The 18,855-nt window shown below is 42.3% G+C and overlaps 1 protein-coding gene across 1 annotated transcript in view; it reads right to left on the reverse strand.

The window, feature by feature from the left end:
- Positions 1 to 18,855, reverse strand: part of COL22A1 (collagen type XXII alpha 1 chain) — a 237,671-nt gene that overhangs the window by 16,414 nt on the left and 202,402 nt on the right. The window contains exons 44-54 of the mRNA XM_037381896.1: positions 13,330 to 13,374; positions 12,834 to 12,881; positions 10,688 to 10,801; positions 10,456 to 10,509; positions 8,170 to 8,223; positions 7,304 to 7,357; positions 5,744 to 5,797; positions 4,395 to 4,448; positions 3,543 to 3,596; positions 1,583 to 1,636; positions 940 to 984 (exon numbers count right to left, since the gene is read on the reverse strand). Coding sequence (XP_037237793.1) covers positions 940 to 984; positions 1,583 to 1,636; positions 3,543 to 3,596; positions 4,395 to 4,448; positions 5,744 to 5,797; positions 7,304 to 7,357; positions 8,170 to 8,223; positions 10,456 to 10,509; positions 10,688 to 10,801; positions 12,834 to 12,881; positions 13,330 to 13,374 — 630 coding nt within the window. The remainder of the gene's footprint in view (positions 1 to 939; positions 985 to 1,582; positions 1,637 to 3,542; positions 3,597 to 4,394; positions 4,449 to 5,743; positions 5,798 to 7,303; positions 7,358 to 8,169; positions 8,224 to 10,455; positions 10,510 to 10,687; positions 10,802 to 12,833; positions 12,882 to 13,329; positions 13,375 to 18,855) is intronic.

The following is an 18,855-nucleotide window of genomic DNA, read 5'->3' on the forward strand; positions in this document are numbered from 1 at the left end:
AGATCAGCTCAAGGTCAAAGACAGACCAGAAACACCATAAGCAGTATGGGATTTCTGCAATATTGGACTGAGCTCAGTGAAAACTTTTTTCAAGCCAACAAGAGCATTGTTCATCATACACGACACACAGCCTATAAACATATACAGCATCTTCTGTAAGTGGTGCACAAGACAGTACACTCCTTTCCAGCAGAATATTTGCTATGGCTAGTGCGGTCACTGAAAGCTGCCAACCTATTCATGATACAGAAACTACCATGAGGAAGAGATGAGGAACTCCAGAACTACATTTTTCAGCTACTCTCCTGCAGGCAGAGCATTTTATCTCCCTGTGAAAAGCCAGAATTAGGCAAAAGGATATTCACAGTTTTGTATTCCACTCTCTATACCAAGGAGATTATTGAATGTACTGTATGGCTCAGAACAGAAAGAAGACCAACTTTTCATGCAGGACTTGAGTTTTGGGTTTTATGATCCACAGGAAACCAAGTCGAACGGCTAGAGACATTTCTATTCTCTCCTCTGTAAATTTTGTTCCTGAACTTATTTTGCCCTTCTTAGACATTTTTGAAGGAGAGCTGATAGATGCTTGTCCAACAAGTGCAGTAGGGTTCCTTATCTTGTATGTCAGCATTCATACCCGAGGGATGTGGTATGGAGGCATCCTTTGAACTTCCTCACAAGGGGCTCTCTCAAGCAGAGCATCAGAGCACTCAGCTTTACCACCTGCTTCACCTTGCTCAGAACCAGAACTTCAGCAGAGGGAATGAAGACAGCTGCTGTGATTTTATGCCATAGGTGTGGCCCATGGAGTTGTAGTTGAAAACAGACAAGTTAAAAACAGATCAGGCATCATTTTAACCTATTGCCTCAGAAAGGTCAACTTCAATTCACACAGTCTTTCTCCAGCGGATCATATGGGAGGTACACATTACTTACCCGGGGACCTGGGGGACCTGTATCTCCTCTCTGACCTTTGAAACCCTACAAATGAGAATGAAGTCAATAATTATCTATTACTATGATGCACAAAACACTAAGAAAAGTCTAGCTTGAACGTTTACTTAAAAACCTTCCATCCTAGTTTTGCCTAAGATTACTGGGGACTGGTCAGCATAGAGTTGCCATGTCCCAGGGAGCGATTAGGAAAGGTCACATCACAGGAAGAGCTTTCCATAGCTCCTTACACTGCAAGACCAAGACTGTAGTGTGTGTATTCCTGTTGTGACTAGCTAATAAATTATTTAACCCTAAATTTCATTGTCCCCATCCTTTCAGAGGACATGTAACAGAACCCAAGTGCTACAGATGTGACTATGCCTTCTGGTAGAAGGGGTGTCATGAGGTTGTGGCTTTAACTTCTAGATAAGGGACCCACTCCAAGTGTGAAGGATTTGGAAATGTCTGTGTTCAATTTTTGTTAAATTATTTATTTAGTTATTTATTTACTCACAATGCCATGACTATTCTCAACCAGGCCAGCTCCTTGGTATATGTCTGCATCAGTAACGTACCTCATCTGCCCAACAAAAGCTACAGTACAGAAGAGTGACTGGATGGAACCCTTTAGAGCAGCACTTACCGGTAAGCCTCTGGCACCCTCCTGGCCTGGGAGCCCTGGTTCTCCAGGCTTTCCCTATGAGAAACAATCATGTTCATGTTTGTTAGTCTTAGGTCCATCTCTCTGCTGTTGAAGACTTCATGCTCTTCTCCCTTGGGTGTAACAGCACTGAGAGCTGTGATTGCCCAGGGTTCCTCCCGCAATGCCGGAGTGTGAGCGTGCAAAGAGGACAGTAGTGACAGACAGGCCCATACATACCGCTACCTGCACTGCCAGGAACACAGCCTTTCAGGTTCAAAGGCAGCTTACACCTTTGGACTGCTGCACCTTTACAGGCTTTAATGTCAGAGGGGTAATGCACAGAACTGCACCAACACCTAGTCAGCATATACAAAATCAGCAACTGCACATAGGAACCAGGTGTTTTGATGCAACTACACAACTGCCTGCAGCTGCTGTGACAAGTGCTGCTCCCCACACCAGCTGTCCTAATGACTAGTATATTGGGTTTGCCTGGCAAGGTTTTGGTAGCAGGGGGTGGCTTCTGTGAGAAGCTGACAGAAGCTTCCCCCATGTCCCATAGAGGCCATGCCAGCCAGCTCCAAGACAGACCCATGCTCGCCGAGGCTGAGCCCATCAGCAACACTGGTAGCGCCTTGGGGGTAAAATACTTAAGAAGGGGAAAAAAACCCTGTGCAACAAATCGCAGCCAGAAAGAAAGGAGTGAGAGTATGTGAGAGCAACATCTCTGTAGCCCCCCTGGCCAGTGCAGGAGGGGCTGGAGCTGCTCCAGGCCTGGAGCAGAGATTCCCCCCCAGCCCACGGTGCCCACGGCGCCCACGGCCCATGGAGCCCCCGGGGGAGCAGCCCCCTCCCCCGGGGCAGGGGGTGAAGAACTGCAGCCCATGGGAAGGGCTCCCGCTGGAGCAGTTCATGGAGGGCTGTCTCTCGTGGCAGGGACCCCGGGCTGGAGCAGAGTGTGAGGATGGCAGAGACAGCATGTGATGAACAGACTGCAACCCCATTCCCAGTCCCCTGCACTGCTAGGGATGAGAAGGTAATCAGGAGTAAAGCTGAGCCTGGGAAGAAGGTGTGGGTGGGAGGAAGGTGTTTTTAAGTTTTGGGTTTATTTCTCATTATCCTACTCTGATTTGATTGGTAATAAATTAACTGATTTCCCCAATTTGAGTCTGGTTTGCCCGTGATGGTAATTGCTGAGTGATGTCTTCCTGTCCTTATCTCAGCCCATGAGCTTTTCATTATATTTTTCTCTTTCCTGTCCAATTGAAGGGGGAAGTAATAGAGCAGCTTTGGTGGGCTCCTGGCATCCCAGCCAGGGTCAGACCACCACAACTGGTGGTTCCTTCCGGAACCACTAAGTTCCATTTACAAGGTACAGAAAGGCTGGCAATGGCAGATACTGGAAGCACGTTGTTCATACAACAAACACAGCTGCAAGGAATGGCCTTCACTGCCCAATTTATTAACGTTTCCTTTTGGCTGACAACTTCATGGCTCAGCTTTTTCCCCCCTCAGCAAATGCAAGTGTAAACTAAGTAGAGAAAATCAAATATAAAACCTCTAATCCTGGACAACAGAACTGTCACAGAGCAATCCAGAAAAGGCTTTTTTAAAGACACCTCCTCTAAACTTTTTATGCCCCATAATCTTCTACGTAAAAAATGGATCACTAGGTTTAATGTTACAAGACAACCTTCTTTCTCTGCGATATTTACGATAGCTGTAAAAGTGGAATCACTAAGTTTTAGTGTATTTATGGTAGCTGTAAAAGAACCCAGTTTCTTTTCAAGATCGCTAGTGTGTAACTCTTATAAATTACTTGAGACAATATAGTCCTTCTGGTGTTAAAAAACAGATGTGCAAACAGGCTCCACGCTCCCTCAAGGCACCCACAGATCCAAAAACAATAACTGGAAGCAGGCTCTGATTGCCTGAGCAAAACAATTTTAAATTACATTACCGGTTCACCAAGAGATCCTGGCTTGCCATCTTTGCCATCATTCCCAGCAATGCCCTGTAAATGAAATGCAAAACAGGGTGTAAGGAAGGAGTCAACAGGGAAGATTGGCGTGGGTTTTGTCAGTGCGAGTTTCACGGTGACAGCTCTGCTTCATTGTGGCATACTTGAATTTGCATAATCCTCCAAAAACTTCCCTATTACTATAGCTCAGCCATAAACCTTTCCTGGCCACACCACAACAACATAAACTTCCATTTTCCAGCATGGCAAGTCCAAGGGGTTTTCTCCTTTGCAGCAAGGCAAGCACCCCAACAGTCTTAAAACAGGATTCTGAAAACAGCTGTTATATAACATTATAATGCCATTATCTTCATTCAACTGTGCTGCTTTACACTGGAAATAGTTCTGGCCCATCCTCATGACAGATTTAAAAAACCCCAAATTTTATACTAATACATTTTCCAGAAGAGAAGAGTCTATGTCCAAGATGCACTTGAACTTGAGTCAGTGCAAAGGGACTATTTTGACTGTGGATTGAGATAAAGACAGTATTTCATTCAATGAATTTTTGTGCCCTTAAACTAGAGCTATTAGCTGGTTTTTGTGCTTTGCATAATAGTATTTCTTCCAGTGAGGAGACAGATAAGGAACAGACCTGATTCAGCCTGGTGATTAACACTTAGCTTTAAAGTGATCAAATACAGCCAAGGACACAACATCAACATAACAGATACCATAACAGATCGTGCATAGCCTTCAAAACACCTCAGAAATGTCACCTCTTGTTTTACACACCTATGTGTTTATTAACAGTTTGATGTATTGAATTAGAAGGAGCTGAATTGCACTCACTGGCAGTCCAGGCAACCCTGGTGGGCCCTGTGGACCTGGAGGGCCATCTTTACCCTGGAAATAAAGCAGAAACACCGTGGGTCAGACAAGCTCCTCAGATGCTTCTGTCAGCTGAAGATAGAAGATAGATAGACTCCACATTATCAAATATGTAGTCTGACAAGGGACAACTGTGGGAAGCTGGTCTTGTAGCCCATGTCACACAGTGTACAAGGTTTCCTTGAATTCCTTCTCAATTAAACTGGAGGCTTTCTTTTTGTATACAATATCCAGTATTAGCTATAAGTTGTTACAGATAGAGAAACCACTGAAATCACTGGTAATTTTTTTCTGAAGTTTAATTGTTTTTAGTCCTAAAATTCCTGCATGTGATATCTAGCCGGGAAGTAGAAGATCTGTTTTTTATACCTATCAAATGAGTAATTTTGACTAGTGCCTTGCCCTCAGTCCCAAGAAATCTCCTTAGTTCATAGGACTGGACAATAGCGTCCCAGGTCTTTCAGTGTCTCAACCTCGATCATCCATTTGAAAGGGAATTTAAGCCAGCCTGTCTATGCTCTGATTGCTCACTGATTTCATAATCAGAAGGACCATCACTGTTCACTTGTGATGAAGTTCTGGTTGAAATAGATCCGAAAAAGGCACGTTGCTCATTAGGAAACCCTGCTCTAGAAATTAATCACAGAATTACACAATCTTAAACTGTTCCAGCTCAACAGCATGCATTACTCAGGAAAGGTTCACTTTTTCCTCTTCAGCCTGAAGTTAGCATCAATCAGATTACCTGTCCCCCCCAGGGTTTTCTGATGTATTACTATAACATAGCATCTGAACACCCTTCAAATGGAACAGCTGTAGCAAAATTCTTCACGGACTTCTCAAAAATTACATCTGTATTAGTACTTTGGTGCTAGGGAATGGTCTCAGGTTCTGGCTTCTGAGCAGTCTGTGCCATGACATCCTTCAACAAGTTGCTAGTTTCATTTTGACAGTCCCCATGCACCATTCAGGTGTTAGCCTGAGTCACGAAGCATCCCAACAGATTTAGTCATCCCGTTCTAGAGGCTAAGAGATGTTAATAACAAGGACAGACAGATGAGAGGTGCAAAAACCTCCTCAGAAGTCCCATGGACTGGATTATATTTTGGCTAATTCAGAGTTTCATTTGGTGCGTAAACAAATCTGCAAGAACAGAGTCATCTGTGGTTATTTGTGGAGGTCCTACTTGCAGATGTAGAGTTGATTCAGGCTGGATATTTTGGAAAGATTTCAAAGGACATTACATGGGCTCCAGCTCAGCTTTACTTCACAGATCTAAATGTAGGTGAAACACACAGCTCAGAACTTACTATGTCTCCTGGGCTTCCTGCTGGTCCCATTGGTCCTGGTGCCCCATCTGGTCCCTGAACAAAATAAAGCAGAAACTACATGAGTAATTAACGCATTTGTACATTTGTCAACACACTCCCTACCACAGCTGGCAACACTGACGTTTTCTTCAGTCACTCAGTTCAGTATTTATTCCATCATTTCTTCATTCATCACAGAAAAGCAGTGCCAACCTCTGCATGCAATCAGTCTCCAAAGCCAAAAATAGTCTGATATTTGAGTTTGGTCCCGGCTCTTCCTTCTGAAAATAGGGGGGAAATAGGAAAAACCCAATCTTGTGACAAAAATAACTCTAAAGAACAGAAATTATGGGACCAATTTGAAGCACATGCTGTGGCAGACAAAATCCTGGAGCCACAAGTCAACGCAGACAGAGGAAAAAGTCAGCAAAAGTTGAAGAAAAAGTATCTTGGATAACATCACATAGTGCTCTGCTTTGACAGGCTCAGTTTTACTTTGCACATTTCCTTTGACTGTGAGTCTATTCAGAGGGTCTCATAGGAAAATTTTAAGAGTTTTAATCCTACTAGAATAGCCCTATGGCTGTGGCAGTATGAGGTTAATACAGACACAGTAAATGTGTCTGTGTTATTAACTGCTTAAATAATGCTCTTGGGACAGCGAATGACCCACAAAGCAAGCCCACATGTTGTCCCAGTGACAAAGCATTCAGCATCCTTTAGGCACTGCTACCATCTGAAAACAGAATTCTAACCTAATCCTCTTTTCTGGTACCTCTTGTCATTTAGTCAGTGCAATGTAAATTCAGCTTTGAAGAGACTGTGCTGATCCCCAGAACAGACAAAGGCTGCACACCCTCAGCATGGCAGAGCCAAACTGCACTGTAAGCAGCAATATGAGTAGTGATGACTGGGCAAAGAAAGGTGGTTTGGAAAGAAAAGGCCTTCACTCAGGAAAAGTCCCATCTCTTGGAGGGCGTAAGCAATGTTATCACAAGCAGGAGAGCCAAGTTATTTCAGCCCTGCTTCTGCACTGTCACCTCTGTATTTGCAGAGACAGTAAAATCAGGAATGAGAAGGACAGTGATGGAGAGGGACATGTGTAAGAGGCTTTTACATTCAAAAGTAACCCATAGGATATGAAAACTGGGGAAAATCCAGTCTCATACCACCACATAAAATTGAGAATTACAACACTCTTAGATCTGCTGGTTCTAGAATGACAACTTATTTCACATAAAAGAAAACAGCTATATACACACTACTAAGTAGTCTCTGTGGAAGAGTTTGCATCATCATTGCCTTGTATAAAGAGGGTGACTGAAGCTTAGCATCAATTTACAGAGTGAGTTGAAGCCAGCAGTGAGAAGTGGCTAATGTATTAAATAGTAATTATCATGAGAGGAGAACTCTAAGACACCCAGGGGACCATTTGGAACCCACTGGAAAAGGCAAATACAATGCACATACAGATGGGAACGGTCTTCTTCCCCGTGGAGCTTGCAACAACCTTTATTAATAAGGAAAGTACAGGACTATCTTTGCAACAGAGGAACTTACAGGTGGACCAGGGTTTCCAGGAGCCCCCGAGAAGCCGGGCATTCCAGGGTGGCCCTGCAGAAAAAAGAGAGTTTCTTTATGCATTATGCACATTTCTAGTTGTATAAAAGTTAACTGGTGATTGAACATTGTGAGGCAACATCAAAATGAGACAATACACAGAAAGCTGGTTATAAGGAAGTAAAGAACCATGGCTTTTTAAAGCAAAACCTTATTTCTTAAAGCATGTATTTCAGAAATAAACATAGTAAAATTTAAGGTGTACTTTTTCTAATGTGTACTTCAGTCTAAGCTAATGGAAGATGACAACAGATACTGTGGAATTGTACAAGGCAGGAGGTCAGGCAGGAAACCTCTTTAAAAGAGTCTACAAATCTCATTGAAGTGCTTATTTGCACCTTAAGCTATTGACTCAGCCTTTGGCAAAATTGACTATGAAAGTTTGCTCTAATTTAGACCATCCTCCTCTTTCCTGTGGCATCTCAGTCTCTTCTAAAAGAAGTCATCCTTACATTCATCTTCTAAGTCAGACAGAAGCACTGGCTTTTTCAACCCAAAGACATCTGACCTCCCAGATCTCATCTAGGCATTATCCAGTCAGGTATTGTAGAGAATAGACCGCATTTGATCTAGAGGTGAGGAAACCAATCATACGGGAAGGGTTTTATTGGAGATAGGGATGGAAGCCTGTGGAAGACTGCTATAGTTCCACTGTTCAGCATAGCCCATTTGAGGTTTATCAGTGATGAAGAGCTCCCACCTTCCTCCTCTGCCTTTGACAAGGATATTCCTCTACAGATGTCACATGAGTTATTGAAGGAACAATCACAGTGATGGCACTGCTGGAAAGCACACACTGTTTTTACCTGTTCACCTTTTTCTCCTGCATCCCCAGTCATACCACGGTCTCCTTTAGCACCCTGATAATGAAAAAAAAAAAAAAAAAAAAAAGCCACTGAAAGTCACTTAGATTCACTATTGTATCAGCTTTTAGACCTATTTCATAAAGCACTTGGAGATTTGAGCATTAAAATCACAAATTAGGACTGAGTCCTGCTTGCCCTCCTCTTCAATTCTTCCCTAGACTTTCACTACTAATGTTGGAGCCAGGAATATATGTGAAGAATGGCCTTTGAACAGTCCCAGCATAGCACATTTTTTTGGTGATGTAGTCTCATGTACATGAAGAGGACTTACACCTCGTTAGAAAGTAGACAGGTTGTTAGGAACTTCACTAAATCGGATATCGCTAAGGAATCATTTGGCCCAACAAAGGTGTCCACACTATGAGCTAGTAATCTGCTCTCCCTTCAGAGAGAGCTGCAATAAAATTTGCATTTCTAAGGCCCAGTGAGAAAATTCATACCCAGAAAGTGCCTCTTTCTCTTTCTCTTTCTCTTTTTCTCTTTCTCTTTCTCTCTTCTTTCCTAGCGATGACAGAACAGAGACAGCTAACGCAAGTGTAGGTGCCTGTATTACCAATGCTTAAAGTAAGGCAAAATGAGTCTCATACAGTGAAAAATACTGAGATGATGAAGAACAAATTATGACAATGCACTAATGAATTACTGGCCGTGGAAATAATATTCTGGTTAGAACATGGGAGCTAGGAGACAAGTGGGGGGAGGGAAGGCTGCTATTTCTTAATTAAAAGAGGCCTAATTCATATTGCCAGAAGGCATGAAGCTGCTCATGAGCAAAGATGTGCAGTTCTACTGCTCTATTTCAAAATAGGACCTAGCACTAGTTTGGATGGTGTTAAGAAAAATATACTACATCTTCAGAAGTGCAGAGCTCTTTCAGTCTTCCTCTGAAAGGATCCTCTTAATGTTAGAAAGGAATCGCAAAGACTGTCTTTGTGCCTTCTTAGGGGTCTTACGTATTTTCTTTTAACATTTGCAAACTCTGTGTATCTGCCTTTTTACTGAATGCAAGTTAGACTATTAATCAATTACTTGATTTTACTTTACATGCACATGTACAGTTTAAAATTGGTCCTGTTACTTCACCTAAACATTCAATCTTGCTGCCCAAATCTCTGATTTCTCATAGCATATAAGAAAGCTGCTGACATGGTGTATCTCAGACTACCTCACATTTCTGCTAGTTATTATCTTTATGGGTTACTGATTCCTTTGCAAATTTTATCCTGGAACATACTTTCATTTTGATCAACCCTATACTTACTTTTGAGACTCTACTGCCTTCCCTACCACACTTTTAATTGCAAGATATAAGATTAATTCATGACTCTCTATTAACTTGTCGTACACTCATAAGTGCAAATACAAAGATGTTAAAACAGTAGAAGCTATTTTAAGACAGTAGGTCAGTAATGTGGGCAAGTCTGGAGGAAACTGTGCTCCATCATGAAATCATCTTATCTCTTCCTTCATTGATTTGTTCTGATTTATTTCAGATTAGGCAGTTGTAAAGGTTTTGATTGTGACCAGGCACTGGCATTGTGAGCAGACTGATGCCAGACCTCTTCATGGGAAATGCTTGAAATGTGACATTATTAGAATCCTTCAGACACTGGAAGTTGGCCTGTGTCCCTAGACTGTTAGGCAGAACTATATAGTTGAAAGGATTTTTCCTTTATTATTTATATATTTATATAAAATTCCTATAGCATGTTTCAGGAAATATTCAGTCCGTGGATAAAACCACTATGGCAGATAGTGCATATAGAGTCCGGTAGGCCAATGCATCATCCTTAATTTAAATGATTCAAGCATACAGTATTCAAAGAAGAGAGGGACAGGCAGGGTGGCTATTGCTGAGGCTTTAATTTCTTCCTCAACTGATTTGAATTTAAACTTACTCTCAAGTCCTTATCTGTCATCAAAACACCAATGTAATGGAATTCAACATCAAAAATCAGGCCCTTCACTCTGTGCATGTGTGTGTATGCGTGTGCGTGTGAGAACAACTGGACGGTAGCAGACATTATTTAGGTAATGCAGTGTTCATGTGGGGAGCTGTGCAGTTCTGCTCGCGTGTGGCACCCAGTGAATTGCCAGTACAGGGCCCACCCAGCAGGCCAGTCCTACCTCTTTACACATAGATAGATACCACCAAGATCTTGTGTTAGCCAGTGTACTAACTAGTCACAAATAAGTTTTTTAAACAACTAAAGAAAACCAACCAACCTTTGGGCCATCAAGCCCAGGTGGGCCTGCAGGACCTCTGGGACCAGGATTCCCCTGCAACGCAGGAAAGGTAGAAGTAAACACTAGTTTAGACCATTGACTCCACAGACATCTAAAAAAGATTCAGTAGGTTGCTGATGAAAAAAAAAAAAAAATCGACCATCCAAAAATGTTATAAGAAAACCAAGTTTATAGCACATCCAAGGCATGGTCACTTCCCCAGCTCTCTTACCATTTTCCCATCTTGGCCATCTCTACCTGGTGGTCCTCGGAGACCTTTATCACCTTTGAAACCTGGGATGCCTGTTAGTCCTGGTGGGCCAGGAGGGCATTCACTGCACACATCCTAGGAAGGAAGATGGAGAAATAAATTAGCCATAGATGGAAGGCACTTAGCAGACCCTACAGACACCCATTATGAATGCAGCAGTGTGGTGCCAGTATAATAATACATAGCTTGTATACAAGCTATAATACAGTTTGACCACGCTGGGTACGATCTGGATCACTTGGCCTTACAGAACCGAAATTAGGGCAGTGTGGAGCAGAAAGAGGGTCAGCATCTGAGCTCACACGTGCTCCCATGGGAAGTTCCCTATCAGTTCTAGTTGGACAGATCCTAACTGACCATCCATGATCAGGAAACCAAGGAAAAGCTTCTCCTAATGGGAAGGTCAGAGAACCACAAAGCAAGACGACGAAGAACAACCTCATTCTGAAGCTACAAGACTACTAGAAAACTGTCTACACCAGTTTGCAAAAGCTGGGTTACTGCTCAGAGGGCAGATTGCTAGGGAAAACCCAGGTGGAGTGCAATGTCAGAAAGGGTGTTCTGCATGTTTCTGCTTGGTATTTTTTCACTCCACGCTTGGTGCAGATCTATATAAAGCAGCACCTTGAAATCCCAGATGAAATTAGGGCTCTGTTTTAAGAACTGAAACTGTATTCAGCACCTAGCATGGTCAAGGAGAACTCATCCTATGGAGTTTGTGAAGATCAAGTGAATGTCAGTGTCCTGGCCAAATTCTGTCACAGAGAATTACTACCTCCCTCCTTCCAAAACTTCTTGAAGCATTATCTCAGTAGTCTTCACATTTCTGCTATCCTCAGGAAATTATATACCATGGGTATGGCATTTCCATTTCAAAAGCAGACACCCTTTAGCAAAAGGGGAGTGAATCCTGCCTGTAAGAGACAGCATAGCGCAACAGGCAGCTCATCAGGCTGAGAGTTAGGAGGCCTTGCTCCAACATCCAGCTCGGTCAATGATCTGTTGTAAAATTGTGGGGTAAACTGTCTTTCTAAGTCTCAGTCCCTAAATGCATATTTATCTACTTATATGTGCTCGAGAAATGCTCCAAACAACAGAGCCCTAATTTCATCTGGGATTTCAAGGTGCTGCTTTATATAGATCTGTACCAAGTGTGGAGTGAAAAAATACCAAGGAGAAAGAATATGCAAGGCATACTAGTATGTTTAATCAGAACATAATCAAAAGAGGAAAACACAGGAACCTTAAAATGACCTCATACGCCCAAGAATCAGTCTCTTGCTATTATCCTGATCAGAAATCCCCCAAAATACCCTACAGTAAAATCTCCAGTAAAATATTTGGCTCTATAAGACAGCTCTTTGATGAAGGCATTTTACAGTAGCAATCTTAAAAGGGTCCTTTTGTTAATGGGATTGGTATAAAAAGCTGGGGGTTTTAGTTTCTTTTAATCAATAAGGCAGGATTTCTTGCCATGTCCCAAGACTGCTTAAAAATCTCCCACCTCAGCCCATGTAAATCTGTAAAGATTTTGCAGTCAACACCTATCAAACACTGACATTTCCCAGACAACTCTCTCATGGACACTAAAAGCAGACCGACAGATCATCGTTTTGGAACATGGGTGCATCGGGGGTTAATTACCTGCATTCTTTTAGATGCGCCATGCAAACTAACTTTGCACCCAGAGTTCAAGACTACTCAGTCACTGTTGAAGGTACATGTGAAAAATCAGACATTTTATTAAAATGTGTTCAATTGTCTGGTTTAGGTAAAGCAACTGGACAAAGTTTATTTCTCCTTGGGAACGCATGCCTCTCAGAAAGAGCTGAAAATAACAGCTTTTGCAAGATACACAAAGTTATAAAGATCTTTGTAGGTCATTTCACTGCTAGGGATAATCAAAAGGCATTGGGTTTTGATCTCCGGTATGTGATCTAGTGTCCCAATATCAGTGTAAGTAGGAGACCTGCAAGCCTCAAGGTTTGACAGAGTGTTTAAAGGCACCTTTTGCACTTGTAGCTCAGACACTTTCCCATCACAGAATGCTAGTCAGATGTGAATCAAACGTACACTTAAAATCCCACCATCATCAAAAGGAGATTACCTTTACTAAGAGATTTATGTCCTCTGGTGAGAGCAGGGGTGATGAACCCTGTGGAATGAGAAATTCATTAGCTTAGGCAATTTTAAAAGGCATCAATGTATAAGAAATTTTCCTGAACGAGCTTATGGACTCTCGTTAGTTTCCTTTGCCCTGCCTAGAACTCACTGGACCGAAAATGTACTTCCTGCCCTCTATCATCAATGCACTTCATCACACCTGAGATGAGTTCTTGCTGAGGGCACTGCATAGTGGTGCTACGAAAGTGCCTTTAGAATTTTAGCTCTCATTTACATGCAGGATATCCAGTTATTTTCATACTATTCCAAAGCCATCACAGGTATTTTTATCATAACCCCTTAGTGGTTCCTAGGGTTTTTCCAGTTGCTCTGCTGGGAAAAGCAGCAGTGGAAATGCACTGAAGTGCACTTCTGAGGTGAGGTGTAGGGGTGAAAACTGAGTTAAAAGGAAGATATAATACAGAAGTTAAGTTACATACTGGTTTTCCAGGAGGTCCTCTCTCCCCTGGGTTTCCAGGTACACCCTACAGATCAAGAGAAAGAAAAAATTATAAATGATCATTAAATAACCCCCTGGTTGCTCCCACACTATGCTGACTGCTCTGGACTAGCACATATTTTACTTTTTTCCACTAAGCACCACTGCTTCTTGCACATGACAAACAGTAAACTCCTTTAAATATCTGCAACTTTAACATCGTCTGAATCCCTCCTAAATCTCATTTATCTACCATGTGATTTTGTTAAATTCATTTGAGTCACACGAAGACTGGAATTGCTTTAACTTGTCTTCTGGTCACAGGAAACACTATGAACTGCAATAGTGTGAAGGATGAAGCTTTAAATCCCTTAAGACACCTGTAACATTCAAAATCAAGACCTTGCTTTGCACAAGCTTTGCAAACAAATCCCTTGCACCTGAAATAGCAATGAGCCTTTTTGCTTGTTTGTGGGGTTGTATTGGTATCAGTTTCCCTGAGGTGAAGGCGTAGACATGATGATAAATTCCTTAGAATTTAAGGTCCAGGAAGTCATGGTTTGGAAAAAGGACACTCCCACACACCCCTGAATGAGCATCTCTTGCCTGTCATTAGCAAGTCATTAGTTTGTGAAAAGAAAAACAAACCGACAACAAACCAAACAAAACGAAAGGTTATTTTTGAATCTTTCATAAAGTAATTCTCAAATGGGAAACCAAATCTTTTGAACAGGATAGTTGGTCACTGTCCAGATTGTGACAGAAATCTGCATTGCAAACATCCTTGCAGTGGTGTTTTAAGTTGGACTCGGTGAGATTTCCCCAGACCATTCTCTGTTAAATTCCTGTATCCACCTGGCTGTCACTCTGTGTCATCACTCAAGCATATGTGTGTTCTATCCATACTGAGTATCTTAAAGAACATACAAAATATCTTGTATCTTAACCAGATACAGAAGGCTGCCCTACGTGACCATTTTTGCATCTGCAGGAACGGTTTCTACTGACCATTTTAACACATCTTATCTGTGTTCAGTTTTGTTGATTCTGCAAGGAGGATGCACCTGGAGAGGTCTCTGGCATGGTGCCAGATTCCCCAGTGAGGATGTTAATCCGAGTAGTGGTTTTCAACAGGTCTAGGCCTAGCAGGGGCTGTTTAGGTGACTCTGAGACTATCCAAAATTTCCACCTGGAAAGCTGCTTTAAAACTTGGCCAAATTCTTTGCCAGGAAGGAGACTGGTATTCTGTTCATCAGGCTGGTCCGTTCTCTCCAATCAGTTCACTGTATTATTTATGCAGATGACCAGATGGGGAGTTACTTGGCTACCTGGGGATTAAACATTTAAGTGCACTGTGTGTGCACACAGGTGAAGCTGGGATACCCTGCTACGCCATGAGTATAGCTATAAAGCAAACCTGAATTTCATCTGTTGTCCTGGTTTCAGCTGGGATAGAGTTAATTTTCTTCTTAGTAGTTGGTGCAGTGCTGTGTTTTGGCTCTGATGTGAGAGCAATGTTGATAGGACACTGATGTCTTTAGTTGTTGCTGGGTGATGTTTTACTGAATCAAGGACTTTTCAGTTCCTTGGGCCCTGCCAGCCAGAGGGGAACATGTCCAGGACAGGTGACCCAAACTAGCCAAAGAGATATTCCATACCATATGGCATCATGCTGAGTATATAAACTGGGGGAAGAAGAAGGAAGGGGGGGACATGTGGCATTATGGCGTTTGTCTTCCCGAGTACCCATTACACGTGCTGGAGCCCTGCTGTCCTGGGGGTGGCTGAGCTCCTGCCTGCCCATGGGGAGTGGGGAATGAATTCCTTGCTTTGCTTTGCTTGTGTGCACAACTTTTGCTTTACCTATTAAATTGTTCTTATCTCAACCCTTGAGTTTTACATTCGTTTCCAATCCTCCTCCTCATCCCTCTGGGTGGGGGGAGTGAGCAAGCAGCTGTGTGGGGCTTGGTTGCCGGCCGGGGTTAAACCACAACATCCTTGTATCTCACTTATAACTGAAATCTCGTACCTCTTGCTAGAGGAGAGAGAAAATGGGAAAATACATTGATTCTTCTTTTCCTATGTCCACATTAAACACTTCAGGGTGAACAACAACCCTTCAGTTACCTTGACTTTAAAAGCTTAAAATTAAACACAAACTGAAGTGGAGCTGAAGTGGAACTGAAGTAGTACTGAAGTCCATGGATGAAAGCTTGTTTCCTGAGGAACTAAACCTTCTACAGGTGGGAACCAAGAGAAGATATGGCCTGAAGGAGATTCTTAGCTCATAATTCCCCACAAGTGTCCTTCTGAGGAATTGAGTAAATATAAGGAAACATTATACCAATTTATAGTTTTGCTTTTTCCACAGAGCAGCTATGTGAATGTAGAAGATTGTGGGATGTTCCCAAAGTCCCTTCTCTCTCACAGATGCTAACCCTCAGGTCATGCTTCTGGCACCCTCTGCACTGTGGTTCTCAACCACTTCTGTAAGTGGAAGGAGGGTTGCCTAAATAACAGTTACACAGATTGTGCATTCCCAGACCTACTTTGTTCAGGAAGACACACAGCACTTGCTTTAAGGAGTGCAAAGCAACGCAAAGACTTGAGCCATGACAATCATCTTGGATCAGAAAGCAACACAGAAAATTCAGAAATGTCTTTCATGCTGACTAATAACGTAGCTATAAATAAGCTATTTCTACCACAGGGCTTGCTGACAGCCTTTTGCTTCTGGATCTGGAACGTGACATGGTACTAGCAGTGGAATTTGAGCGTTTAAAGAAGAATATAGGAAAAGACTTCTTTTTTATTAAAAAAGATACAGAAGGGAGTGACTGAAACTGAAATCCTGGGAAAGATTTAAGCGTGGCTGTGATATCCATATGGTATCAGACTGCACCGAGATGAAAAGGGATGGGCCTGTTTTCTTGAACAGTGTATGATGTGGAGCTGGTGATGTCTTTAATAGGGTCCAAATAAGCCAGGGTAAGAAATTAAGCTATGTGCCACGGCTGACTGTCCTGGTTTTGGCTAGGATAGAGTTAATTTTCTTCCTAGTAGCTGGAACAGTGCTGTGTTGTGGATTTAGGATGAGAATAATGTTGATAACACACTGATATTTTTAGTTGTTGCTAGGTGATCTTTATACTAAGTCAAGGACTTTTCAGTTTTTCAGGCCCTGCCAGTGAGAAGGGTGAAGGGACACAAGAAATTAGGAGGGACACCGCCAGGACAGCTGACCTGAACTAGCCATGGGGATATTCCATACCACAGAATGCCACGCTGAGTGTATGAACTAGGTGGAGTTGGGTAAGGCTTTGTGATGGCTGCTGGGGGACTGGTCAGCAGGTGGTGAGCAACTGTACTGAGCATCATTTGGGTTTTTTTCCCATTTTGGATTTTATTCCTCTCCCTCACTCTCCTTCTCATTACAATTTTTATTGTTATTAATTTTCATTTATATATATATGTTTATTATATTAATTTTCATTACTATATTTTATTTTAAATATTTAATTATGAAGTTGTTCTTATCACAACCCACGAGTTTTACCTCTTTCCCAAATCTCCTCCCCATCCCTCTGGGGGTGGATGGGGAGTGAGCAAACAGCTGCATGGTAGTTGCTGACTGGGGTTAAACCATGACACTGACAAATCTGAAAACTACTGTATCCCGAGAAAAGCCAAACAGTTGAAAGGCACAGGACTGCAAAAAGAGAGTGTTCTTTCAAGAATGCTTATCTGAGCTGAAATGAACAAAGCGGCTGTAGGATGATGGCACTCTGACACATTGTATTCTCAGAGAACAGGCAACTGGAAGCAGAGTCCAAAGTAGAGGAAAGTTTGCTGGACTACAGAGGCCTGGAATTAGAAAAGGCTGACAACAAGGGCCAAGCTGCAAACATTGCTCAGAACAACATGAAAATGCTAGAAGGAAGGCCTGGAGGGTATAACTGCATCTGACAAGCTGACTAACAGGGAGGGAACTGGAAAAGAGAAAGCCAGAAAATTAAAAAAGTACTTAAAAGACTCTGCCAAAAAACCCCCTGCATGGCACTGAAAAGAGACGCTGCTAATGCAATGTGGGAGCATGCACAGACCCAAATAACAACCAGTATTGGAAAGCTCATTAAGTTTGAACACTTTCAGGAGTTTGCAGCCAACAGCAGCTGGCACAAAGTGGAATATCCAATGGCTGGTACAGCATAGCAGTGCTGGAAAAAGATGTCAGCAATGAGGAGGCATGGTGCACAGGATACAGAGTACTCTGTCAGTCTGCAAAATGTGACACACAGGAATGGTCTCTAACATGGAACTGATGGAAGCTGTGCAGATGACATGCTGAAAAACGATGCTCAGGTAAGTGATGTAAGTGAAAATAAAAAAGTGTATAAGGAAACCAGTCACATAGGCTTATGGTGGGCTAATTCTATTGCAAGACTGAAAATAAAACTTGAAATGCAGTAGTTTAAATAGGTTATAAGTCACAGGAATAAAAAGCCAATAGGAGGTTTAATAAATGTGCTCTGGTTTGGGGTGTATGTACCCTAAAATGAACACAAAGGTTCCTTGGAACTGCCCTTCGAACTGTATAGGAAAATCAACCCCAGAACAGAAAACTTTGCTTTTCAGATCCAATGGCAGTAATGTATGCATCCACAAAGTTTTTGTAATTATGAAAACAAATGCAGGGGAAGATTAACTTCCTGGTAATACTGGAACTTAGTTGTCATAATTAATTAACATAATTAAAAGTGGTTAATTAAATGTTTATGTTAATTAAAATTAGCTCAATCAAAATATAGAAAGACCCTATTAAATGGGTGCCCTCACTGCTAATAGCAGGACAAGAGACTGTCTCATTCAGATTGTTTTCTAATCTAGAGGAACTGAGTAGGTCTGTTGAACAGAAACATTTTATTTCCCAGCAGACAGACAGAGGAGAATGGATGCTTCCCAAAAAACATGTCGTGTAAGGATATTTGGCCAGAGAGTGTCAATTCCTTTAGGGGTATGTGGTCAAGGACATTTTTCAGTGCGACAAGGGAAAATAAAGAGGAAGCCATAAATAAGAACATACAGGGACATAAACCTGGCCAACAAATAAGGCAGGCAGTGATGGGAACCAAACCTGGACAGTCACACTAATCGATGAAGGCATGCGGGAGTGTGAGAATGTTTATTCCAGCAAGGTTATCTGTCCTGGGAGCTTGTCAATTTGGAAACTAAAGGAAAAGGAGAAAATCAGAAACAAAATATACCAAGACACAGACTTAAGAAGAAACAAATCATGCCACTCACACTAATTGATGGGCTATCAAGAAACCACAGGCTGCACTTCCAGGAAGATCAACCTGGACTTTGCAAGGGATAAGATTGCAAGATGGGGCGGGGCGGGGGGGGGGCGCTGAACAGGGAGGGGTGCAGGAACTGATAGAGTGATGGAGATGCATGATGCATGGGAGGACAGGGAGGACATGCAGGGGAAGAGGGAGCAGAGAGGAACAAACGGGGGGGGACAGAA

This window comes from Falco rusticolus, chromosome 3 (assembly GCF_015220075.1).
Source record: "Falco rusticolus isolate bFalRus1 chromosome 3, bFalRus1.pri, whole genome shotgun sequence".
NCBI lineage: Eukaryota > Metazoa > Chordata > Aves > Falconiformes > Falconidae > Falco > Falco rusticolus.